This window comes from Eretmochelys imbricata, chromosome 22 (assembly GCF_965152235.1).
Source record: "Eretmochelys imbricata isolate rEreImb1 chromosome 22, rEreImb1.hap1, whole genome shotgun sequence".
Taxonomy (NCBI): domain Eukaryota; kingdom Metazoa; phylum Chordata; order Testudines; family Cheloniidae; genus Eretmochelys; species Eretmochelys imbricata.
Genome location: NC_135593.1, coordinates 5,364,423 through 5,387,700, shown reverse-complemented (window position 1 = coordinate 5,387,700; position 23,278 = coordinate 5,364,423). Strand labels below are relative to the sequence as shown.

At 49.2% G+C, this 23,278-nt stretch overlaps 1 protein-coding gene across 1 annotated transcript in view; it reads left to right on the top strand.

Moving 5' to 3' along the window:
• Positions 1-23,278, top strand: part of KIRREL3 (kirre like nephrin family adhesion molecule 3) — a 292,205-nt gene that overhangs the window by 217,866 nt on the left and 51,061 nt on the right. The window contains exons 10-13 of the mRNA XM_077839635.1: positions 228-354; positions 17,621-17,721; positions 20,642-20,840; positions 22,444-22,479. Coding sequence (XP_077695761.1) covers positions 228-354; positions 17,621-17,721; positions 20,642-20,840; positions 22,444-22,479 — 463 coding nt within the window. The remainder of the gene's footprint in view (positions 1-227; positions 355-17,620; positions 17,722-20,641; positions 20,841-22,443; positions 22,480-23,278) is intronic.

The window sequence follows — 23,278 nt, the reverse complement described above, 5'->3', positions numbered from 1 at the left end:
TTTGGGATAAGAACAAATTTTGAACTCTCAAAAATATACATAGGATGGGAAAGCCATTTCCCACCCAGCTCTAATGAACAGGATTACATTTATAGCAAACCTGTAGCATTGGGGCTGAAACCCTGAGCACTGAATTGTAAATGTTTCTCTGTTTTTTCAGAACACATTAACGTTTCTGGACAAATTTGCATTGCCCTTCTTTAAAACATGCCTTTCCTCTCTTTCAGGTCCTGAGCAACGAGAACACTTTAACATTAAAAGGTGTCCGCCAGGAGGATGCGGGGAAATACGTCTGCCGAGCAGTGGTTCCGCGGGTGGGCGCCGGCGAACGGGAGGTGTCTCTGACTGTCAATGGTACCTGTCATCTCTTTATCATTATTCTGTCGGAAAGTGATGATAGCCTCGCTGTTTTGTCCCTGTTAAATTAATAGCTCATGGGTGGGCAGGTTTGGTCTGTCCAATTGGACAGTCACTCTGAGGGCAAATGCCACCCTCAGATACACCTGCAAGGTTCCTAACCAGACGTATTACAATTGCTCCACTTCCTATGGACACTGTGTTGGTTGTACCTCACAGGGACAAATCGATTCATGGCATTGTGGAAACATTGTTGAGTTCTTGTCTAGGGATGGGCTGACCCAGTGTAGGTAAGATAAACGTCCAGGCTGGAAGTTTGCCCCGAGGACAAACTATATTTTTCCTGAAGATTGAAACAATATGATTCACTTTTTTTCTGTGAATCTTCACCCTCTCATGTTACCTAGTTTGGAAATGCAGCCTGTTTAAGCACATAAAAACGGCCATACTGGGTCAGACCAATGCTCCATCTAGCCCAGTATTCTTTCTCCACTAGTGGCCAGTACCAGAGCTTCAGGGGGAGTTTACAGAACAGACCAGTTGGAGCGATCCACCCCTGTCTTCCTCTTCTGGCATTCAGAGATTTAGGATCACCTGAGCGAGGGGTTGTATCCCTGACCATCTTGGCGAATAGTCATTGATGGGCCTATCCTCTATGAACGTATCTAGTTCTTTTTTGAACCGAGTTCTACTTTGGCCATCACACCATCCCATGGCAATGAGTTCCACCAGTTAATTGAGTGTTGTGTGAAAAAAATGCTTCCTCTTGTTTGCTGCCTATTAATTTCATCGCGTGACCCCTGCGTTTGGTTTTGTGGGGCAGGGTAGATAACACTTCCCTATTCACTGTTTCCACACCAGTCATGATTTTATAGACCGTTCTCATATTTCGCCTTCATCATCTCTTTTCTAGCCTGAATCACCCTAATCTTTTCAGTCTCTCCTCATGCGGAAGTCATTCCATACTCTTCCTCAGCTTTGTTACCCTTCTCTGAATGGTCTCCAGTTCCACTCTCTCCTTTTTGAGATGGAGCGACTGGAACTGGACACAATATTCAAGGTGTGGGTGCACCATGGATTTATATAGTGGCATTGTGATATTTTCTGTCTTATTTCCTATTCCTTTCGTAATAGTTCCTAAACATTCTGCTAGCCTTTTTGACCGCTGCTGTACATTGAGCTGAAGTTTTCAGAGAACTATCCGTGGTAACTCCAAGATCTCGTTCTAGAGCGGTAACGGCTAATTTAGTTGTTTAGGGAGTGGGTGTTCCTGGCACAAACCCGTGCAGGAGGGTAGAGAATATCACACAAGAAACCTAGTTCTGTTTCAAGCCCAGAGAAGTTGGGATCAGCCAATTATGCTTAGCCAATCACTGAACTTTCAAAACGCACAACAGCTATCCTGGGAATTCAGTGCTGGTGAAAGGTGCTGACTTGAGATGTGGAGACCTGAAATCAAATGGTATTTGGACATCTAATCCACTTAGGCTTTTTTGAGAATCCCAGTCTGTATTTATCCTTCAAACTGAAGGAACACAGGATTCCCCCACCCCATTATACTGTCAAGGCACCTCAACCTGCCCTCACTCGAGGAGTGGAAGAACTCAGATTCCATGGCCTTTCTGAGCCTTCCAGCAACGGTTCTTACAGTGTGGACACTAGCATCTAAGATGGATCCTTTAAATGCATTTCCCATAGGCCACCAAACTGCTATCAGATGGCAACAGCTTTCTGTCGCTACCATCTAGGAATGGGTTTCAGCCAGTGGCCTGGGAGTGAAAGGCACCTATCCCATTGGCAATAATACTGATGATGATAATGGGGTGAGATTGAATTAATTTAGCCTCTGTAAAATAACTGGAGATCCTTGGGTAAAAGTCTCTTCCGAATTGCAAGATATACTTTTAGCTAAAAGAGGTTTATGTATCTATTAGCTGTGGGAGGTTATTTTATTTTCTATCTACGTTACTTATCTGGTCCCCATCACCAAGATATCTGAGCACCTCGCAATCTTTAATGTATTTATCCTCACTGTGAGGATAACTGTTATCCTAGGAGGTAGGACAGTGTAATCTCTATTGTAATCTGTATTGTAAGTGGGAAACTTAAACACTGAGGCTCAGATCCTCAAAGGTATTTAGGCGCCATAGTAATCAGTGAGGCTTCTGGGCCGAAATGGCTTGCCCATGGTCCAATAGGAAAAAGTGGCTGAGTCATGGCCTGCAGAGCAGGGAATCGAACCTGGATCCCTGTCTAGACCATTCTCTGGCTCTTCTTCACTTTTCCTCACCCCGAAGTATTTGGGGGATAGCTAGAGTTGCAGGGGGGACTCAGGTAACTACCAAATCAGGCCCCGAAAGTGAAATAGACAGGGGAACGCCTACTTCGTAAATTCCTCCAGGGCTTAGGCATGCCATAGGGACTGAGCTGTTGGACGGTGCCAGGACTTTGGTGGCTCTGCTCAAACCGAGGCACCTCCGGGACTTTACCATTGGAAACTGCAGCACCACGGGTGCCTCCAGGGTTAGGAGTCAGCTGAGCAGGAGTTTTGTGAATGCCAGTGGTGCCTAAAGTGGTAGTTAGGCACCCACGGCCCCCCTTGTGAATCTAGCCCTTGATGTAACTGACGACAGTCCCGAAGAGAACGTAATAATCCCTAGCTCTTATACAGCCCTTTGTAACTCATGTGTCTCAAAGTGCTTTACAAAGGAAAGGTAAGTCTCAGCAGCATTTCATAGATGGAGAAACTGAGGCACATGGAGAGGCCGTGACTTGACCAAGGTCACCCCACAGATCCATGACAAACTGGGTCTCCTGACTCCCAGCTTCATGCCCCGTCCACTGAACTATGCTGCATGGAGGATCAGTGCTGGGTTAACTGGGAACTATGTAAAGAGAGTGTGAAATTTGCATAGTCTGTCACCTGTCTGGCAAAACAACAGGCTTCAGGCCCAATTCACTGTCATGAAGAAAAGAGAGCTAGAGGGGAAGCAGCACACGCAGCAGCAGAGTTTAATTTGCAATGCAGATAATGCTAAGAAGAAAACTGCAGGGCAAGACTGCAGGGCCCTGGAAAGCCAACCACTCCCTTGACTTCCACCCTGCCCACAGGCTCTCGCACGCTCCATTCCATTTGGCGGCTGGATTTTAATTACAATTAAAATCGCTTGAAGGACACAAAGCAGCAAATTAAAAAATGGCAAAGAACCTGCTCGCCTCCTGCCACCAGTCACATACACCCCCAGAATTCAGATCAAGTGAGTAATGTACCAAAGCCATGTGTGTGGGGAGCGGGATGGGAAATGCTTCCCCCATGTCCTCTGGAGCTGAAACAAGCTTTGATTTTTACATTACAGTGCTGTCAGGGGAGCAAATAAAGTTGGTGCCACTCAGGAATTATCCCACCTCAGCTTCTTGACTTTGCAGACCTGCTGGGACTCGATTCCCTACGCTCTTCTTAGCATATGCACACAAAATTAGGGGTGTACGTAGCAGCAAATCTGCTGTGTTTTACCTCTTTGTGAGCTGGTGTCAAGGTTCCTTCCCCACTCTGAACTCTAGGGTACAGATGTGGGGATCTGCATGAAAGACCCCCTAAGCTTATTGTTACCAGCTTAGGTTAAAAACTTCTTCAAAGTACAAACTTTGCCTTGTCCTTGAACCCTATGCTGCCACCACCAAGCGTGTTAAACAAAGAACAGGGAAAGAGCCCACTTGGAGACATCTGCCCCCCAAAATATCCCTGCAAGCCCTACACCCCCTTTCCTGGGGAAGGCTTGATAAAAATCCTCACCAATTTGCATAGGTGAACACAGACCCAAACCCTTGGATCTTAAGAACAATGAAAATGCAATCAGGTTCTTAAAAGAAGAATGTAAATTAAAGAAAAAGTAAAAGAATCACCTCTGTAAAATCAGGCTGGTATATACCTTACAGGGTAATCAGATTCAAAACATAGAGAATCCCTCTCGGCAAAACCTTAAGTTACAAAAAGACACAAAAACAGGAATATACGTTCCATTGAGCACAGCTATTCTACCAGCCATTAAACAAAAGGAAATCTAACGCATTTCTAGCTAGGTTACTTACTAACAAGTTCTAATACTCCATTCCTGTTCTGTTCCCGGCAAAAGCATCACACAGACAGACAGAGAGACCGACCGACCCTTTGTTCCCCCGCCAGCTTTGAAAGTATCTTGTCTCCTCATTGGTCATTTTGGTCAGGTGCCAGCGAGGTTATCTTAGCTTCTTAACCCTTTACAGGTGAAAGGGTTTTGCCTCTGGCCAGGAGGGATTTTATAGTTCTGAAAACAGAAAGGTGGTTACCCTTCCCTTTATATTTATGACAGCTGTCTTTGAGAGTAACTGGGTTTGACAGAATAAGGAGAAGATGCCACTGGAGGCACCTGTGTGTCACAGGGAAAGAAAAGGAGGACTTGTGGTACCTTAGAGACTAACAAATTTATTAGAGCATAAGCTTTCGTGAGCTACAGCTCACTTCATCTGATGCATTCAGTGGAAAATATAGTGGGGAGATTTTATATACACAGAGAACATGAAACAATGGGTATTACCATACAGACTGTAACAAGAGTGATCAAAAAAGGTGAGCTATTACCAGCAGGAGAGCGGGGCAGGACCTTTTGTAGTGATAATCAAGGTGGGCCATTTCCAGCACTTTACAAGAACAGTAGGAGGGGAAATAGTTTTACTTTGTGTAATGACCCATCCACTCCCAGTCTTCATTCAAGCCTAAGTTAATTGTATCCAGTTTGCAAATTAATTCCAATTCAGCAGTCTATCGTTGGAGTCTGTTTTTGAAGTTTTTTGTTGAAGAATTGCCACTTTTAGGTCTGTAATCGAGTGACCAGAGAGATTGAAGGGTTCTCCGGCTGGTTTTTGAATGTTCTAATTCTTGACGTCTGATTTGTGTCCATTTATTCTTTTACGTAGAGACTGTCCAGTTTGACCAATGTACATGGCAGAGGGGCATTGCTGGCACATGATGGCATATATCACATTGGTAGATGTGCAGGTGAACGAGCCTCTGATAGTGTGGCTGATGTGATTAGGCCCTATGATGGTGTCCCCTGAATAGATATGTGGACACAGTTGGCAACGGGCTTTGTTGCAAGGATAGGTTCCTGAGTTAGTGGTTCTGTTGTGTGCTGGTGAGTATTTGCTTCAGGTTGGGGGGCTGTCTGTAGGCAAGGACTGGCCTGTCTCCCAAGATCTGTGAGAGTGATGGGTCATCCTTCAGGATAGGTTGTAGATCCTTGATGATGTGTTGGAGAGGTTTTAGTTGGGGGCTGAAGGTGATGGCTAGTGGCGTTCTGTTATTTTCTTTGTTGGGCCTGTCCTGTAGTAGGTAACTTCTGGGTACTCTTCTGGCTCTGTCAGTTTGTTTCTTCACTTCAGCAGGTAGGTATTGTAGTTGTAAGAATGCTTGATAGAGACCTTGTAGGTGTTTGTCTGAGGGGTTGGAGCAAATGCGGTTGTATCTCAGGGAAAGATGGTCCTGAAGCAAAACTTCTGATCAGAATGCCCCTGAACTTTACAGGTGTTCCTGACCTGAATCTGGCTCTGATGTCTGCAAGTGGCCCCTCTCCGTACAAGGTACCCAGATGCCACAGTAAGAGCCACGAAAGAAACTAAACAGATTATGTCCCAAATCAAAATCCCAGACCCAAGAACCCACGAGTGTTGGGCTATTTGAAATCTGTGTCCAGATCTGAATTTGGCAGCTTGAGCCTGCCTATCTATCTATCAATTGCCATACATCCCTTCTGTCTCTATCTCGCTACATTCATATAATCTCTCACTCTTCTGAGCTCTTCGGAAAATCTGGCCCACTGTTATTTTAGACAGAAAATTGGCATCTCATATTTTTAATTGGATCCAAATCGGGATTATAATACAATCCTCTCGTTACCTTGGGCTCTCCTGCCTTCCCACCTGTTGTCTTATCCTTAGATTGTAAACTCCTTGGGGCAGAGACTGTGGGCTAGATCCACAACAGGGACTTCGGCTCAGCACTGCAATGCCTAACATTTAGGTGCCCTGCTGCCCAGCAGAATCCACAGCCGCAAGTTAGTTACCCAGGTTCCCTAGATAATGCCAGGGCAGAGTTAGGCACCTGAGAAAGGGATTCACTGAAGGCAGCATGCTGAGCCTGGGCTACTGGAACAGAAAATGCCGTGGAAGGGGTGGGGCCTAAGCCCTGCCATTCAAACGTAGTGAGATCACCTAAGTCCGAGCTGGTGGGAGGTACCTCCCTTTGCTTGGGGTTCTGAGCTGCGAACCCTCTCCTGGAGAGAGGCACATACCCCCGGCCAGCCCTGTCTCACAACAAGCCAAGGAAGAGGTGGCTAGTGGTTAGTGCATTCACCTGCTACATGAGTGGCATGTGGTCAAATCCCTTCTCTGCCTGATTCAAAACAAGCACGTGAACCCAAATCCCCTAATGCAGCACCCTAACCCCCAGGCTAGCAGCTACCACATTGAAGCTGTCCCCTTTGTACACACTGGGGCAGAGAGCGCAGTGCGGGCACTCGCTGGGGAGACAGGAGTACAAGTCCCTGCTCCAAATCCAGCAAAGCAGAGGGTTGAGGCCGAATCTGGCTGAGTGCTCTCATCACTGGGCAGGGCTGAGTGCTCTCACCGCTGAGCAGGGGTTCTGTGAATGACAGTGCAGCCTGAATTCTAGGGAATCTTGCGGGGGCCTAAGCATGAGCTAGGCAGCTTTGTGCACCAGCAGACATTCAGGGAACGTTACGGATGGAAGTTTAGGCATCAGCTGAGGAGGTGTTTTGAGGCTCTGACTTATGGACTTAGGTGCCCAAAGTGGCAGCTAGATGCATGAATCCCTTTGTGGATCTAGCCCTGTCTCTTTGTTGTGTGTTTGGACTGCACCTCGCACAGTGGGGTTGGGGCTTCTAGGAGCTATACTACTATTCATAAACACCTAACTCTTATCTAGCACTTTTCACAAAGATCTCAAAGCGCTTTACAAAGGAGGTCAGGTTCATTTTCTCCATTTTACAGATGGGGATAGGCTCAGGGAGGGGAAGTGACTTGCCAGGGGAAGTGACTTGTCAAAGATCACCCAGCAATCCAATGGCCAAGTCAGGTCTCCTGACTCCCAGTCCAGGTGCCCTGTCTATGAGACCTTTGAGGAACAGCGATGGAGCCCTGCTTTGCACCTTGCCATTCCAGCTCGCCTTTCCTCCCCTCCCTTCCATTCCATGTCACTATCCTGTGACCATGGCCTGGTCAGCATTTCACTGAGTTTGGAGGCCAGCGTGGAATCCTCCAGAAGCTGGAGTCTCAGACCAAAGACAGGTAGGATTCAGAGCCTCTGCTAACAGAAGGGAGGATTATGCAGATTAGCGGCATTCTGCAGAGACAAAAAGGGTGCCAGGAATCAGCAGCAACCAGACCCAGCCAAACGCCTCTTGAGCTTTCTGACCACCCTTAATGGCTGTGCCACCATCACAACAGACTCTCCTAGTTCTTCCTCCCCCAGCTCTTTTCGGGTTGCCTTTGCCTGCGCCCACCATTAAAGAAATAGGTGCTCAATGGGTTGTGACCCTTCTGTATCAAAAACAAGCTAGGAAGACAGTACAGTGACATGGAAAGACTCTAGTCATGGGGCCAAATTCAGGACTCATTGGGCAGCCTAGGGTACGTCTCCGAACCAGTCCATGCCTCGGTTTCCCCATCTGTAAAATGGAAAGCCCGCCTACCTACCAGCAGTGTTACGAAGCATAATGTCTATTTATAAGCATGGTGGCCCTGAACCAGGAAACTGTCGCTCTTCAGGAGAGAAATTAACCATGTGTTTCATTTTAAACATGTGCTAAAGTGCCCCTGAAGCCCTTCCAAGCTCCAGTTCAGCCAGTTCACACATGGTAAAACCAACACTGCCTCGTCTACACTAGAGAGCTGGAACGGGCTAACTGACATCTTCACCACACCTTTCAGTCTAGTCAGGACAGACTCTGAGAGGTGCTACAGATGGACAAGTGCTCTTTGGGACAGGGACTGACTTTTTGCTCCGTGTTCGTACAGCGCCTAGCGCAGTGGGGTCTGGTCCATGACTGAGGCTTCTAGGCACTACCTTGACCACAGGGAATAAATAATGATACTATTCTGTGCCTGGAAGGGCAGGGGCTGAGGGTATTAAAGGCCAGGAACGGGGGCATTGTCCTAGCTGCTCAGCACAAACCCGTTCCTCACAGGGAGGAAGCACATGCAATAAATCCTCTCTCTCTGAAAAACAATTCACAGCTCAGACAACAATTTGTGCTTCGGCTGCTGCCAGCCCCTGATAGAGCGTGTCTGCTGCCTTCTGATGGGGCAGTCTGATCAGGGAACGGGCCATTGCAATAATAAGGATAAATGAGCGATCGGCTGGAAGGCGAGACACGGTGCAAACCAATCTGCAGCAGGGGCGACCAGCTGGCGACCTTGACAGGCATCCCCGTCTATCTAGATCCCTTCTTCTCTTCATTATATTGAGGGCGCCAGATAGTAACGTTAACACAAGGTTCTGTGACTGCCCCCGTGGCACGAGCAGGCATCTGGAGCTCCCTTCCACCTTGATGGCGTAGGAGCAGGAGACAAAATCTCCTTGTGGAGCAGCAGGGCAGCTATTGATTCATCAGCTAGTCCAAGCTGGCTGAGCCCCTGGAGCGAACATCTGCCATTTGTTGCAGTGCGGCAGAACTGGGGGCCTGTATTACCTGAGCTCAGCGTGCGGAACGACAGACCACAGCACCTGCAATGAGGGTTCCCTCTCATTACCCTGGACTCACTGGGTCAGAGACCCAAGGAACCCCATCAGCCTAGTGTGGATGGATCGACAACAGAGAGCTAGTTAATGGAAGAGGCTGCTGTATTATAACTTGATAGCTCACTTTGTAACCTCTCTGCCTTTTCATCCCAAGGCCTGAGTTCAAGGTGAGGCAGTGTGCTGTGAGAGACTGAGGGCTCCTGCCTCATACCGAGAAAGAGGGACGATCAGCGAGTTATCTCAAGTGCTTATACACAAAGGCAAGAAGCCTGGGAAACAAGCAGGGAGAACTGGAAGTCCTGGCACGGTCAAGGAATTACGGTGTGGTCTATCTACCTGCCTTACTGCATCAAAATGAACCTTGCATTGCCGGTGCTTATTGCTGGGCATACCAGTGACCAGCGCAACCACTGGAACGGGACCCGCTATCTGCTCATCGTCTAGAACTTCTGCTGAACGGAAGGAGTTAAAATGAAACCTCCCCCACCAAGAGATTTTAGTGCTGCAAAGACCTCAAAGGAAAGGCGGATATTGACTCGGGCGCCCTGGGGAAGTTCGGACCTTCCTTTGATTCCTTAAAGGCTCCAGAGTCAGCAACCTGCCTTCTCTTTTGTGTGACCCTCTGGGGCTGCACAAATCAATTGGCACTGCGAGGCTAAAAATAACCGCAACCGATAGCACCGCCATTTATATCCATAGCAACCCTGTTTAAAGCCTTTTACTGCCTGTGGGCTGTCTGACACTTAGCACTGAATCCCAAGCCAGGAGATTGGCAGCCTTCATGAGCAGTCACCTCCTGTTGGAGACTCAAACTCCAGTCCCAGATGCAAACAGGCTTCAACTTTACACTATTATTTCACGAAATGATCTTTAGTCGTATGCTGTTAGCATGATGCTAAGCCTCTGACTCCGAACTCCTGAGGCAATAATCAGACCCAAAGCTGCTGGCGTTTGTGCCATTTAAAATCCATTATCCATGGGGAAAATGACCCTTTTATTATTATTATTTATTATTTTATTATCATTTAAGCCATTTTTCTCAACTTAGGCTTTTTTCTTTCTTTGATGTCACCCAGCCTTGCAGTGTTCCCAGAACTTGGAACTAGCATTTAACTGCTGACATGTATGGGCAGGCTAAGTCCTGTAGCGAAAGCCCAGCCTGAAAAGCTGAGCTCTGTTCTTGGTTCTGCTGGCTGACCTTGGGTGTTTCATGAGCAACGAGTGATGCAGGCAGGCAAGCGGAGCTGCAGGGAAGTAATCATGCCAGGAAGCCAGTGTGATAATGTGCAAAGCAGCCTAGCCCTTGCATTTCGGAAGTCACACCCAGCTACGTCCCTCGGAGTTGAGCTTCTTTCTCCGGTTCCAATCATCGCACTATACTGGGCAAGTCACTTACAGCCATGTTTGCAAAAGTGGCCTCTGAGTTGCGTGTCTCCATTGTCCAGATCCAAACCGGAGATGCCTAGGACCTGATTTTCAGGGGTGCTGCGTTCGCTCTGTCTCCGATGTGTGCGGAGGGGAGCCTCAGGAGCCGTTTGCATAGCTAGGGCAGGAGACATTTTGAAAAGCACCTAAAACATTTTTTCACTCCCACTGAAAATCTCTCCCTCCTTCTTTCGGAGGCTGAAATGACGTTCCCCTCCCGCCTTTTTAAACTTGGATTTGTTTTGTATAAATGCACATGCGTGGATGGGAGCCCAGGTGAAAGATGCTGGCTGGATAAGCCTGTAACCTCTGGCTGAGTCACTGAAGTCCTCAAATAATGGTTTAACGACTTCAAGTTACAGAGAATCCACCGTTTACACTAGTTTAAACCTGCAAGTGAGCCATATTCCATACTGCAGAGAAAAGTGAACACCACCACCCCACCCCACCCCAGGTTTCTGCCAAGCTGACCTGGAGGGAAATTCCTTCCCGAGCCCAAATATGGTGATCAGTTAGATGACTACAGGTTGGTAATCTCAGCAAAGAGGTCAAGAACTGGGTTCCTGGGCTCCCCACTAGATGGGTCTCTGGGAAGGGGAGTGCGGAAGCAAGGCTGTACCAGTTATAAGTCAAACCAGAAAGCCTCAGTCTTTAGGGCTCTCTGTCCAGCACCTAGAAGTGGGTGTCTGGGGTTTTCTGTCTTCTATTACACTTGTGGCCCCATCCCTGCTCTTTCCATTGCTCCCACACAGGTGACTCTTGGTTTCTTTTGGGGCCCTCTCCTCTTCTGAGAGGGCAGCCATTGTCATTCCTGTAGGAAAGCCCTTCTGGGGACCCGCACACCTTTTGCCAGAGGTCCAGTAGGCTCATCCCTCCTTTCATTGGGGTCAAACTAGTGGCCTTCTTCTCCAGCACTAAATTCACACAAACACACGCACACTCATACATGGCCAATTTAAAAATGAACATTGCACAGGAAGGCAGTCAAACAGAGTGCGGACCTGTGTAGGGAATCCAGGGTTCTCTGTCCTACTTCTGCTTCACCCTCAGGTCCTAATTCTCCTCAGGGTGCCAAAAGGTAGCATATAGAAAGTAGAACACACTCAGGATAACAGAGTTTTTAACTGGGAGGGTTAAAAAATAAAACCAACATGTATCAGTTTGCCCACACACAGGAAGGGAAAGGAGAGGGAGAGATGGGGGCATGAAGCATAAGTGAATGTTGGCTGAGCTGGGTGAACTCTCTGATAGAACCAACACAGATGATCACAATGAGTTCAATCCATCCTGGTTTCACCTTCGACAGGAAGGGAAGCCTTAGGAGAGGGACTTGCTCTGGTGATATTTTCCTGCCCAGCTTCCAGGCCTCACAGTTTGAATAATGATCCCAAATAGGGCTATTTCTCAATGCTCATGAAGCTGCTTGAGCCATTGGAGTTCACCCACCCCTAACTGAAAACGTGCGGTCGGTCAGGGGTGTGATTTTTTTTCCCCAACCCAACCAACATAGTTATGTTGGCAAAAGCCCTGACTTAGGTGCTGTTGTACTTGGGGGAAAGTGCTTTTGCTGGTATATTTTGTTCACGGGACTGGTTTCTCTATGATTGGTCCGTGGACCAGCGCCGGTCCCGGAGATCTCCCCGAGACAGTTTAGGAAGGCAGCAAGCTGGTTCCAGGTATCAAAAAGCTAGAGAAACACTATAATCTGTACAAGCAAAACAACATTATAGAGTTCCCAACAGAAACTCCAAAGAGATGTACCACCAAACCCTTTCTACTGTAGCCAAAGCCTCCGTTAGAGATGGCTACTCCGTTTGGATAAAGCTGTGTTCTGTTTAGGAGCGACAAACCCCTCTCATCATTGGGTCCCTCACACTCATAGTTTCTGAATAAGCGAAGGAATGCTTCCTTATATTCTAATCACATCAAGCTTATTTATTAACGTGCCTTTCTAGGGCTCCCAGCACTGTAGGGTGTGAGCACCTAACAGACATTGAGGAATTTATCCTCACAGCCCCCTAAGCCGGATTATCTTTGTCCCCCTTTTACTGATAGGGAAACTGAAGCACAGAGAGATTTAAGGTCAAGGTTCTTCAAAATTGACCAATGATGTTCAGGTGCCCAACTCCAGACAGCTTTCAGGGCCCTGAATCCCAGAGGCTGCATGTTCGTCACTGCCTGAAAATCAAGTCGTGCATCCAAAAATGGAGGTATCCCAAATGACTAGTCATTATTTTTGAAAATCTTGGCCTAAACCTGTGGCAGAGGTGCAGGCCAGTGCTGTGAAAAGACTATCCTTCTCCTGCTTTTAAGGAGCCAGTATGTATCTGTGAAAGCATATGTGCGAGAGTGGGTGTGAATGTGTAGGGAGGCGCAACGGCATAGGTATATAGGTGAATGCAAAGGACTGCTTAAGTAAGAGCAGAGCAGGGAGACTAATTTGGAACCAGACCTGGGCAGAAGATGTCAGTGAAAATTACTTCTCTGGAAAGTGTTGCAAAATAATGTTTTCCATTTTCTCTTATGAGTCATTCCGTGACTTTCACGTCTGCTTGGGAATTAGCCATCAACAAATCTTGACTTTCTCCAGTGTATTCTGTATTCAGAATTATTCATCAAATAATTTCTGTGACTAATTCTTAGGCTGGGGCTTGTTTGCATGCATTTTCTCCTGAGTCTTGAATAGGTGAGCTGTTTTGACTGGACAATGTCGTCACATCATGTATTCCTGTTCTCGTCACATCATGTATTCCTGTTCTCTGGTTGAGAATTCAATAGAGGGGTAAATTTCACTCTTCAGTTTTACAGGTTCTATAGAATTTATTAAGAATTTTTTATTAAATTCTGCAGGACTTTTCCATGCGAGACGTGTTCATGTTTGCAAATTCAAAATGTGCTTGTTGCAAATATTCTACAGTATTTGCTTAAAAGTCTCCTTTTAAACAACCATTCCTTCCTTAGAATGTGTGAGGAAAGGGAATCCTAAAATGGCGCTAAGTCAGCCAAAGCGCAATCTTCTGAAAATCCAAATGCACATATCGACTTTTCTTTACAGACTGCAACTAGCTCTGTTCAAAAGCATGTTGTGGGAGTGAGGATTTCTGTGTGGTGAGTGTGTGAGAGAGGCAGATGGAGAATAAGTGTGTGTGTGTATGTGCAAATATATATGTTTGAGTGAGAGTGTGGGTGTGTTTTCTGCATGCATCACGCCTGTGTGTGTGTGTGTGTGTGTGTGTGTGTGTGCACAAATCTATCTGTGAATTTGTGTGTATGAATATGTGTATATATATGTGCATGCATATGTGTTTATTCATGAAGGAAGTGTGAATGTGCATGAATATTTGTGTTTGTGTGTGTCTACGCATGAAAAGTTGTGTGTGTGCGTGCGTGCGTGTGTGTTTATGGGTTGGGGGGAGGAGAAGTCTTCCAACGTAATCCACAGATGTGAATTCAAAACAAGGCTCAGCAGCCCGGTTGGTCATTAGGAGCAAAGTATGACTCACCGCTCTTGCCTCTGCCAGTCCATTTTGCCCTGCTTGCTGTGCTTGGCAGAGAGGCCCCGCCATGCCATAGGCGTTCAGAGCACGTTCCGGCTCAGCTGAGCAAGACGCGAGCGTGCAGAATGTTTAATTCAGGGACAACCTGCATCCTGCCAACTGCAGCCCCCGTCAGAGGAGCTAATTGCCTTCACCCTGATGCACAGACCGTGCCTGGATCCTGGCTTGTTGCTGTTTCCCCGTCTGCCAGCAGCCGCAGCAGCAGCTCACAGAAATGTAAATCTATTTTAATTAAGGGGCTAATAAACAGTAATTATGATGCCAGCACTTTTTCTGTTCCCCTGGAATCATTCTCCCTCGATCCCCGTTCATTTCCAGGTCCTCACTGGAAGACCTAGGGGCCTGACCTCTCCCACCTTGAAGGTTAAATGCTCCAAAGGCAAACCATGCACCATCAAAGAGTGAGCCCCTTTCTTTCTAAGCCGCACCACAGAAAGTTAATTATGCAGTGGCAGCTCCAGAGCATAGCTGGTAGCCATTCCCTCATTTGCATTCGCTTCCCCCGCACTGGCACGGGAGTGCTGTGAGAGTGGCAGGAAGCCTAACCTTCCCCTCCTCTCCAGGCCACCCAGCAGACCAAGCGCTGCTGGATTCCCGTGTTCTTGGCCTGCCAGATAGCAGCAGTTCTTACATGGCACAGACACGGGGAGCAGTGGAGCAGGAGAGGGTGAAGTTCTAACCATTCCGTGCTTGGAGAGCCAGAGAGCACGCCGCTCTGACACACCCCACCGGGATGATACTGAGCCCACCTTGTAACTCAGCTCCATCCCCACCTCCCACACCCTTCCAGAGGTGGCTGCACACATGAAGGGGCCCTGATCCACCCCCGAAGCAGGCAGCAAATGAAAAACAAGCCACCGAGTAAGCAGCCTGGCCCCCCGCGTCCCCACGGAATGGCTCGCTTGCCCCACAAGCCCTGTATATTTTTAATGTAAAGAATTAAATAAAATGTTTTGCAGTCCCGAGGTTGAAATCTCCCTCGTTCTGATCAAAGGCACAAAAACAACCCGCTTCCTGTGAAAAGATGTCAGTGCTGATGTTTGCCCCTTGAGCTCCCTTTGCCGCTGACTCTGAGCTCCATCGAACAAATGGGCCGAGAAGAACCTGGCTGTATCCAACAAGCTCTGTCGCACGCAAGAGACAATACGCTATATATATGTGTGCTAGAAAAATGTGCTCTGGAGAGCAATTCTGCACTGGCTGGGGAGGGACTAGATGACCTCAGCTCTGTTTGTATAATAATCATGTGGCGCCATTAAATAATACTCTGTGCTTCTGTAACCCCTTCTGCTGGAGGATCGCAAAACACAGTGCCAACAGTTCTTATTGTATTACCATGCCCATTTTCCATATGGGCAAATGAGGCACGGAAGGGAAGTGATTTAGAGTCAGAATCAGAACCCAGATCCCCACACCCAGACCTGTGCTTTAGTTACAAGATCTTCCATCTATCTCCAAGTGGCTAAAATCAAATTGAAGCCACTACTTGCAGATGGTAGCATGCGGCTCAGTGGAAACAGGGGATCTGGGACCTCACTTTGTGGCTAAGGGCTGGGTCAGAATGGGTCAGTTTTATTTCCAACCTGATGAGTTTATAAGCCCTTTTAAGAACCCTGGAAATCATAGTGACTGAGTGCAGTGATTACAGCCGTCTATGGTACTTACATGGCCCCTGTTACTGTAGTATATGAGTATGAGGATCTCCACAAAATTACTGTGTTTATCCTCAACACTGCTGAGAGGCAGGGCAGTGCTATTCCCCATTGTACAGATGGGGAACTGGGGCACAGAGGCAAAGTGATTTGCCCCAGGTCACACAGGAAGTCTGTACCAGTACAGCGACTTGAACCCTGGTCTCCCAAGGCTTAGACTAGGGACAGGCCTACACTTAAAGCTTTAGGTTGGCATAGTGATGGTGCTCAGGGGTGTGAAAAATCCACACCCTCTGGCACATAGCTATGCCAGCCTAGCCCCAGGTGCAGAAGCATTGTTCCGTCGATGAGAAGCTGGGAACGGGTGACAGGGGACGGATCACTTGATGATTCCCTGTTCTGGTCATTCCTTCTGGGGTACCTGGCATTGGCCACCATCGGAAGACAGGATCCTGGGCTAGATGGATCTTTGGTCTGACCCAGTATGGCCGTTATTAGGTCCTTATGACCTAGCAACCAGCGCTTAAGGCAGGTGGTTTTCCTTCCCCAGTTAAAAAACTTGGCTGTAGGCTCTGGGGTTAAGCCGGCAGACCTACTACATCGTAGTGATGCCACTATAATCCCTCATGGGATTTTCAAAGACACCTAAGCAGGGTACAAGCCTAATCCCGTTGACCATTCTAACCGTGGGAGTTAGGCACGTAACCTGTTTAGACATTTTGAAAGCTCCACTAGGCGCCTCGCTGCATTTTTAGGCACCTACGGCCCTTTGTAAATCTGGCCCTCTGTTCCCAAGTGACACAGGAGGCATGTCCCGGGGACGGGTTCTGCTCCTAGGCTGCCTGCATGGCACATTCGCTCTGTGTGACTGGAACTGATGCGCCCAGGCTCGCGAAGGAGGCATGGAGAGCCGCGTGCGGGCAGTCGCCGAGCCTGGGGTGGATCGTACGGTCTGCAGGACACAGACACCCCTGGCCATTGGCGCTCGCAGCCCTTGCCAGCTTTCTTTGCATCTGGCTCGTTCAGTCTCCGCCCCACAAGCCAACGGGGAGGAATTAGTGTAATCGTCCCCTAATGAAGGCAGGTGATGAGGAATGGGAATAGCTGCTCAAGCAAGGCTGCCACTGCACTCCCTGCACGACCCCATCACAGGGCCTTATTACCGAGAGCGAGAAATAACGAGGGCTGCGAACAGCCTGTGGGGCTTTCGCCTCTAGGGCGAGCAAGAGACAGGGTGCCTCTTGCATTGTGCAAGAGCTCTCTCTGCTGGCCGCCCACAGGGCGCCTGAGATGGGAGAGAACTCGGAACGGAACGGGAAGGACAGCTTAGCACCGTGCGGGAACTGCCTTAGAGAGGGAAAGTGAGGGTCTCTTACAGTTTGTGTCAATGATGCCACTGTGGGCTTGGAGAGAGCTGGGGAGCGCTGTGTCCACCGTGCAGATCCCCAGGATTTGTGTCACACCGCTCAGCAGAAGCAGCACAGCCCTGATGTGTATCCCTACAAGCCCCACTGAAAGGAAACAGTCTGGCCTGAAAGCAGAGCTTTTGGTCCCCATACAGGATCTTTGGTCTGCACTGTGTCCGTGATGCAGATCTCTGCTGCCCTGAAGGTTTGATCTGAGATCTCTCTCTCTCTGGAGAAGAGTGCATCTGTAACATAGCATCTCTGATAGCCGTCCTCCCCCCGCAAAAAAAAAAAACCTTCCCTGGGGGGGATACTGTGCTGGTTGCTCTTCATTAGCGTCACACAATATTTCCTGCTGTGGAGTCCCCCTGCATGTGGAAGAAGGTAGGGGGAAGTCAGCCGGGTTTCACCCCTTCTTCTCTCTTTCAGGCCCTCCCATAATTTCGAGCACTCAGACGCAGCACGCCCTGCATGGGGAAAAGGGACAGATCAAGTGTTTCATCCGCAGCACCCCTCCGCCAGACAGAATCGTGAGTAGGCCCGTCCCTATCCCCATACTGAATGGGCTCGTACAGCGGGGGAGAGGCTGGTGCCCCTCCTGTCGTAGCCCCTGTGCTAGATAATGAGATTCGGTTTGTGGGCCACACTCTAATCCTGTGTGAATTCATTAAAGGAGAAGTCCTGGTGGCATTTAATCACCTTGGTAATAAGCAAACCGCTTCGGAGCCCCAGGCAGTGGTTCTGCACTTTTGGCTGGCAGGGAAATTCACAAGGTTTTGCAAAGCCAGAAATGGAGCATGTTCTGTAACCAGGGGATGAAAAAGCCCTTGGCTGCTTATGGAAAAAGGTTCTGGCGGAGCCCTGCATCCCATACACTGGGAAACTGGGCTGCTCCTTCTTTGGGTATACTGTACCCAGGTTCAAGACCTGAGGAAGAGCTCCGTGTAGCTCCAGAGCTTGTCTCTCTCCCCAACAGGAGCTGATCCAATAAAAGAGATTCCCTCCCCCAGTTTAAAAAGAACAGGAGGACTTGTGGCACCTTAGAGACTAACAAATTTATTAGAGCATAAGCTTTCGTGGGCTACGGCCCACTTTGTCTCTCTAATACTAAACCCAGTGTTGTGAAAGGAAAACACCTTCCTCCAGCCTTTAAATCACAGCATCTGGGCACGGAACAGCCCAGCCTCCCTCACGTGTACACGCCTTCAAACATGGAATAACTCGCACACCTGCACCCAAGCATGGAACAACCTAGCTGCATGCTTTCAGGCTGTTCCCCAGAGCTGGTCAAAGGCGAGCAGCACAGTTGGAACCTCAAATGGCTGTTCGGTTCAACCACATCCTTGCAGTTTTCTGTGCAGGGCATTTGTGGCCATGGGTGGTTGTTGGGATGAAGGCTGTGCTTCACATAAACACCCACGGTCACATGTGCTCAAAGGAATTGATGCATGAATATAGAATCATAGAATAACAGAGTTGGAAGGGACCTCTGGAGGCCATCTAGTCCAACCCCCTGCCCAGAGCAGGACCAATCCCAACTAAATTATCCCAGCCAGGGCTTTACCAAGCCTGACCTTAAACATCCGGAGGCAGAGACCAGGAATCAGAGCCAAGGGTCAGAGCCGGAGGCAGGGACCAGGAATCAGAGCCAAGGGTCAGAGCCGGAGGTAGGGACTAGGAATCAGAGCAGAGGCGGGAACAAGCAGGGGAGCAGGACTGGGCAGGCCAGGAGGAGCAAGGCTGGGAGCAAGGCAGGATCAGGGCTGGAGCAAGGCTAGGAAAAGGGCAAGCACAGGAGAGGTTGCAGATGCGGCCATGTCCACTGAGCAGCCAGTGATCAGTGGTTGCTGTTGGGTTTAAGAGCAGGCTGTCTGACTTCCTCAGACAATCAGGTGGTCCAGCTGCTGCGCTCATAGGCTGGAGACCGGGCCAGCGCTGCTGCCAGACCTCATTCCTGAAGCCCCCCAGCGGCTGGCATTTGCTCACATAAACTGGTTGGCAGAAATCAGGATGGCATCACATACGATTTGTGACCAAACAGTGTAAACTGGCCAGAGAAGGGAGGCTGGTGCAGTGGTGAGACAGCTAGAGTCACAAAGGGACTTTGCCCAGCTCCAGGATGGGGCTCATGGCTGAGAATGCCAAGTGGAGACAGGTGCTTGCTTCCAGCCTCTCATTCAGGCACCTAAGGCCCAGACCAGGGAGTTAGGCACCTAAATGTCATTTTGAATCTGGACCGTAAGCCCCACCCTTTTCCTCTGCATTTCACTCCTGGTTGGCTCCGGCAGCTCCCCGCTCAGCGTGCTGGCTTCTGAGAATCCTTTTCTTAGACACCTAACTTGCCCCCCGACACACACACCCCTCACAATGCATGGGGAGCCTGGCCATCTGACTCAGAGCTGAGAGTTCCACTGGGCAGCAGGGTATCTAAATCCCTTTGTGAATCTAGCCTTTAGTCTCTCTGGGGCTCAGTTCCCCATCCACACAATGGGGATAATCATACAGCCCTGCTGCACAGGGGCGCTGTGGATGCTCCGATGCTGTAGTTCTGGGGGTCATCGAAGCACCGAGTGTAGCTAACTTACTTGCAGTGAACAGTTTGACCAGGTCTTTGATCGCATTCACACCCACCCCAGCACAGAATGCCTCCACAGCTCCTAAAGCACCAGAATTAAGCTGCCACTGCAGCAATTGTAAAGATCTTGGCTGTGGGGCTCCATATTCGTCCCCGCTCGTTGAGCCCAGACAGAGAGACACAGGTTACAAGTCAGGAATATTTGCTAATATTCAGGGCCAGTGCTACAAACTGCACCTGGGATGAGAAAATCCAGCTCCCAGGGATCCTTCTGCCCCGGCCCAGGAAAGAGTCTGAAGGCTGGAGTGAGCTGGCAGCTGGGTTGATGATGCATGGAGCAGAATAGTATCCTGCCATGTCCCCCACATTGAACATGAATGCATTTTTACAGCATTTTAATCATTCCAGTCTCAAGCCAAGCTGTCTGTTCAGTTTCCCCAGTATAGCAAACACAGGGCCTGTTGTAATCCTCTACACCACTTACCCTTAGAACTGGACAAGAAGTGCCCGATCTGGGTATCTTGCTGATTGGCTTCTGAATTTGTGCCTCAGTTTGCACCTAGAAACAACTGCATTTGAAATTTAGTGGCTGCAGTTTAGCCACTGGCACGTCAACGTCCAGAGTGGAATTTTCCAAAGCACCTAAGTGACTTAGGAGCACAGGTTCCTGTGTCTTTCAGTGGGACTCATGCTCCTAAATCTCATAAATGCTTTTGAAAGTCCCCCCCAACTGACTCCCCTTGCACATTAGACATCCTCAGGCTACAGTCTGTGCCCACCGTTATGTAGGGGTGCACACCCCAGGCCAAGTTGAGGCTCTTCTAAAAGAATTAGGCCCTAAATGAACAAAACTAACCCCTCTTGTTGAATTGCAGGCCTGGTCCTGGAAGGAGAACGTGCTGGAGTCTGGGACCTCAGGGCGCTATACAGTGGAGACGGTCAGCACAGAGGAAGGCGTCATCTCGACACTGACCATCAGCAACATCGTCCGAGCTGATTTCCAGACCATTTACAACTGTACTGCCTGGAACAGCTTTGGCTCAGACACTGAGATCATCCGGCTGAAAGAACAAGGTGGGAGCCACAGACACGGTGCTTAGAAACCAGCAGCAGCTCCTGGGCGTTGGGAATTAGCAGCTGGCTGTTCCAGAAGACCAGGGAGGTGCTATGATATCCAGGAGACATGTCAAAGGGCAACTGGGATGTTTTTTAGGAAGACACTGGGAAGGCTTGTTGGATGGCCCTAGCTCCCAAAGCTTTATGTCTCTGGGAGATGGCAAACGCTCTGCAGAGCCGATGCCAGCTGCACAGTGTGACGGCTGGGAGGTGTCAGTAGCTTTTTGTGTGGCTCACTCGGTCTGAGTAGTCTGTAAACGCCCTTGCCGCTCATTGAAGTCAAGGGGTGTTGGCTCAGGGCTGAGCCCTCTCAAGTGAAGCAGAAGTGGAAGGGTAAAGGCCATTGGGAGTTAATTGACGTGTGCGCTGCTCAGAAGCCCCTGTTCCACCACACACTGCAGTGCTGTTGCTGAGGACTGGAGGAGGCTACATGCTCCAGTGACCGTCCACGTAAGAGGGCCCAAAGCACAAATCTGTTGCGGTGGCAGAGCCTGCTAATGAAACCTGGTCAGCAATTCTCACTGAGTCCATGCGATGCAAGCTGACAGCATCTCGTTGCTCTGCGAAGCAGGACACAGACCCAAGTGGGCCAGCTTGGTGTTCGAAGCTTCAAGCAGAGTGCCCATCGGAGATGCAAGTTTTGGGAGGGCTGGACAGATGGAACCCATGGCAGCCAGAGTGGAAGGGAAGGGCAGCTCCTAGAAAGGGTTAAGCAGCTCTCTGAGTAATTCTGGGGCAGTGTGGGGGCTTCCACGCTGGGGGCTCTGCCTTTGTAGAGAATGTTTTGCTCCTGGAGGGACTCCAGTTCTAGTCTATGTTATTAAATGCCCAGGCAGGCAGGTGGATTGTTCTCATTAAGCTCTGATTTATATGGGCAAGGCTGCCATCCAGATTAAATCAGAGCTAAATGAACCCCTCAAAATTGGCCTTGCACTTCTTCCAATGCAAACAGACCGTGTTTTTTCCGATCGTCTGCCAATCAGAGCCTGTGCATGGCAATGAGGTGAGTTCCTAGTGGACAGAACCAACAAACTGGGTCCCAGTGGGCAGCTCTGCAGGGCAATGGGTCTGGGTCCCAGCCCATGCCACTGCATGGGGTGGAGCTGGACACCAGTGGGTGTGGGCAACCATGCAGGACTCTTTAGTTGGGTCCTGCAAGGGCACTGTTGACTCTGCTGGAGATGGAGAAGGGGCCTAGCAGGTGACATGGCAGTGGAGTTAGATCCCTGCCCAGGGGAGTGATTCCCAGTGGTTGAACCTATAGGAAAGCAGAACTGAATCCTAGTGGTTGTCCCTGCTGTACAACGGTGCCGAATCCATGAGGTGGGGTCTCTACACTACTCTGAAGTCATATCCCAGCAATCTGCAGTGTAGTCCCAGATGGTAGCTCCCGGTCCCCATGCAGTGGAACCTCAGACTAGGGTGGTAGAGAATATCTATTTCAGGGGAACGTCCATGCACCATTGCATCCTCCAGCAGCAAAGAGCCTGCCTGCTCAGAGATACTGATGTGTGCACTTGGGCTTGGCAAGGCTGTAGACGCTTGCTTTATTTTCAAACAGGTACGGAAATGAAATCAGGAGCTGGTATGGAAGCAGGTATGGAATCATGAGCTGAAGGTGAATATGTGACTTGCCCCCAGCTGCGTTTTCACACCTTAGCATTCAGCAGCCTCCTTCTAGCTTTACCTTTCCTGAGACAGACAGCGGGAGGGCAGGAAGAGATCTCTCAAAGGCTCTGAGAGACGGCATGCACCAGTGAACAGGAGCCCTGGATTCTAATCCCAGCTCTGCATGTGACCTCTTGGTGCCTCGGTTTCCCCATCTGTTAATACTTAGACCCTTTTGTAAAGTGCTGTGGAGTTTACAGACTAGATGCTCTGTATAAATGCTAAGTATTATTATGGGGAAACACACAGACAAACCAGTGAATTTCAAGAGGGGCAATGAACTTCCAGCCATCTTTCCCCACCTTAGTGGGAGGGAGTTAGCCACTGTCAGCATTAGGTGGGACAGGAATGGACCTGAAACGGGGCAGACAGTTGCAGGATGCATTGCCTTTGTCACAAACTGTTGTTAGCTGTATTTCTCATCTCCCTGAACCACAGCACCCTCCATGAAGCCTGGATTAGGCTTCCCAGGGGACTGGAGCTGATGAGTCAGCAAATTGCAGCACTGGGCTCTTTGTCAGCTCTGTTCACTGTTACTCTGGCCCACCCATTACCATCCCTGGCCACCTGACCATCTCATTGTGCCTTTCCATTGTAAGTGACTGTGTCTTCCATCCCAGGAGAGCCCTTGGCGTTATCTCTGCCAGGAGCCAGCTTTTCCCATTCCCTGTGTCATGCTCCATCCGCTGCTGGCCACATCACTCGTCCAGGACCAAACCCTATCATTA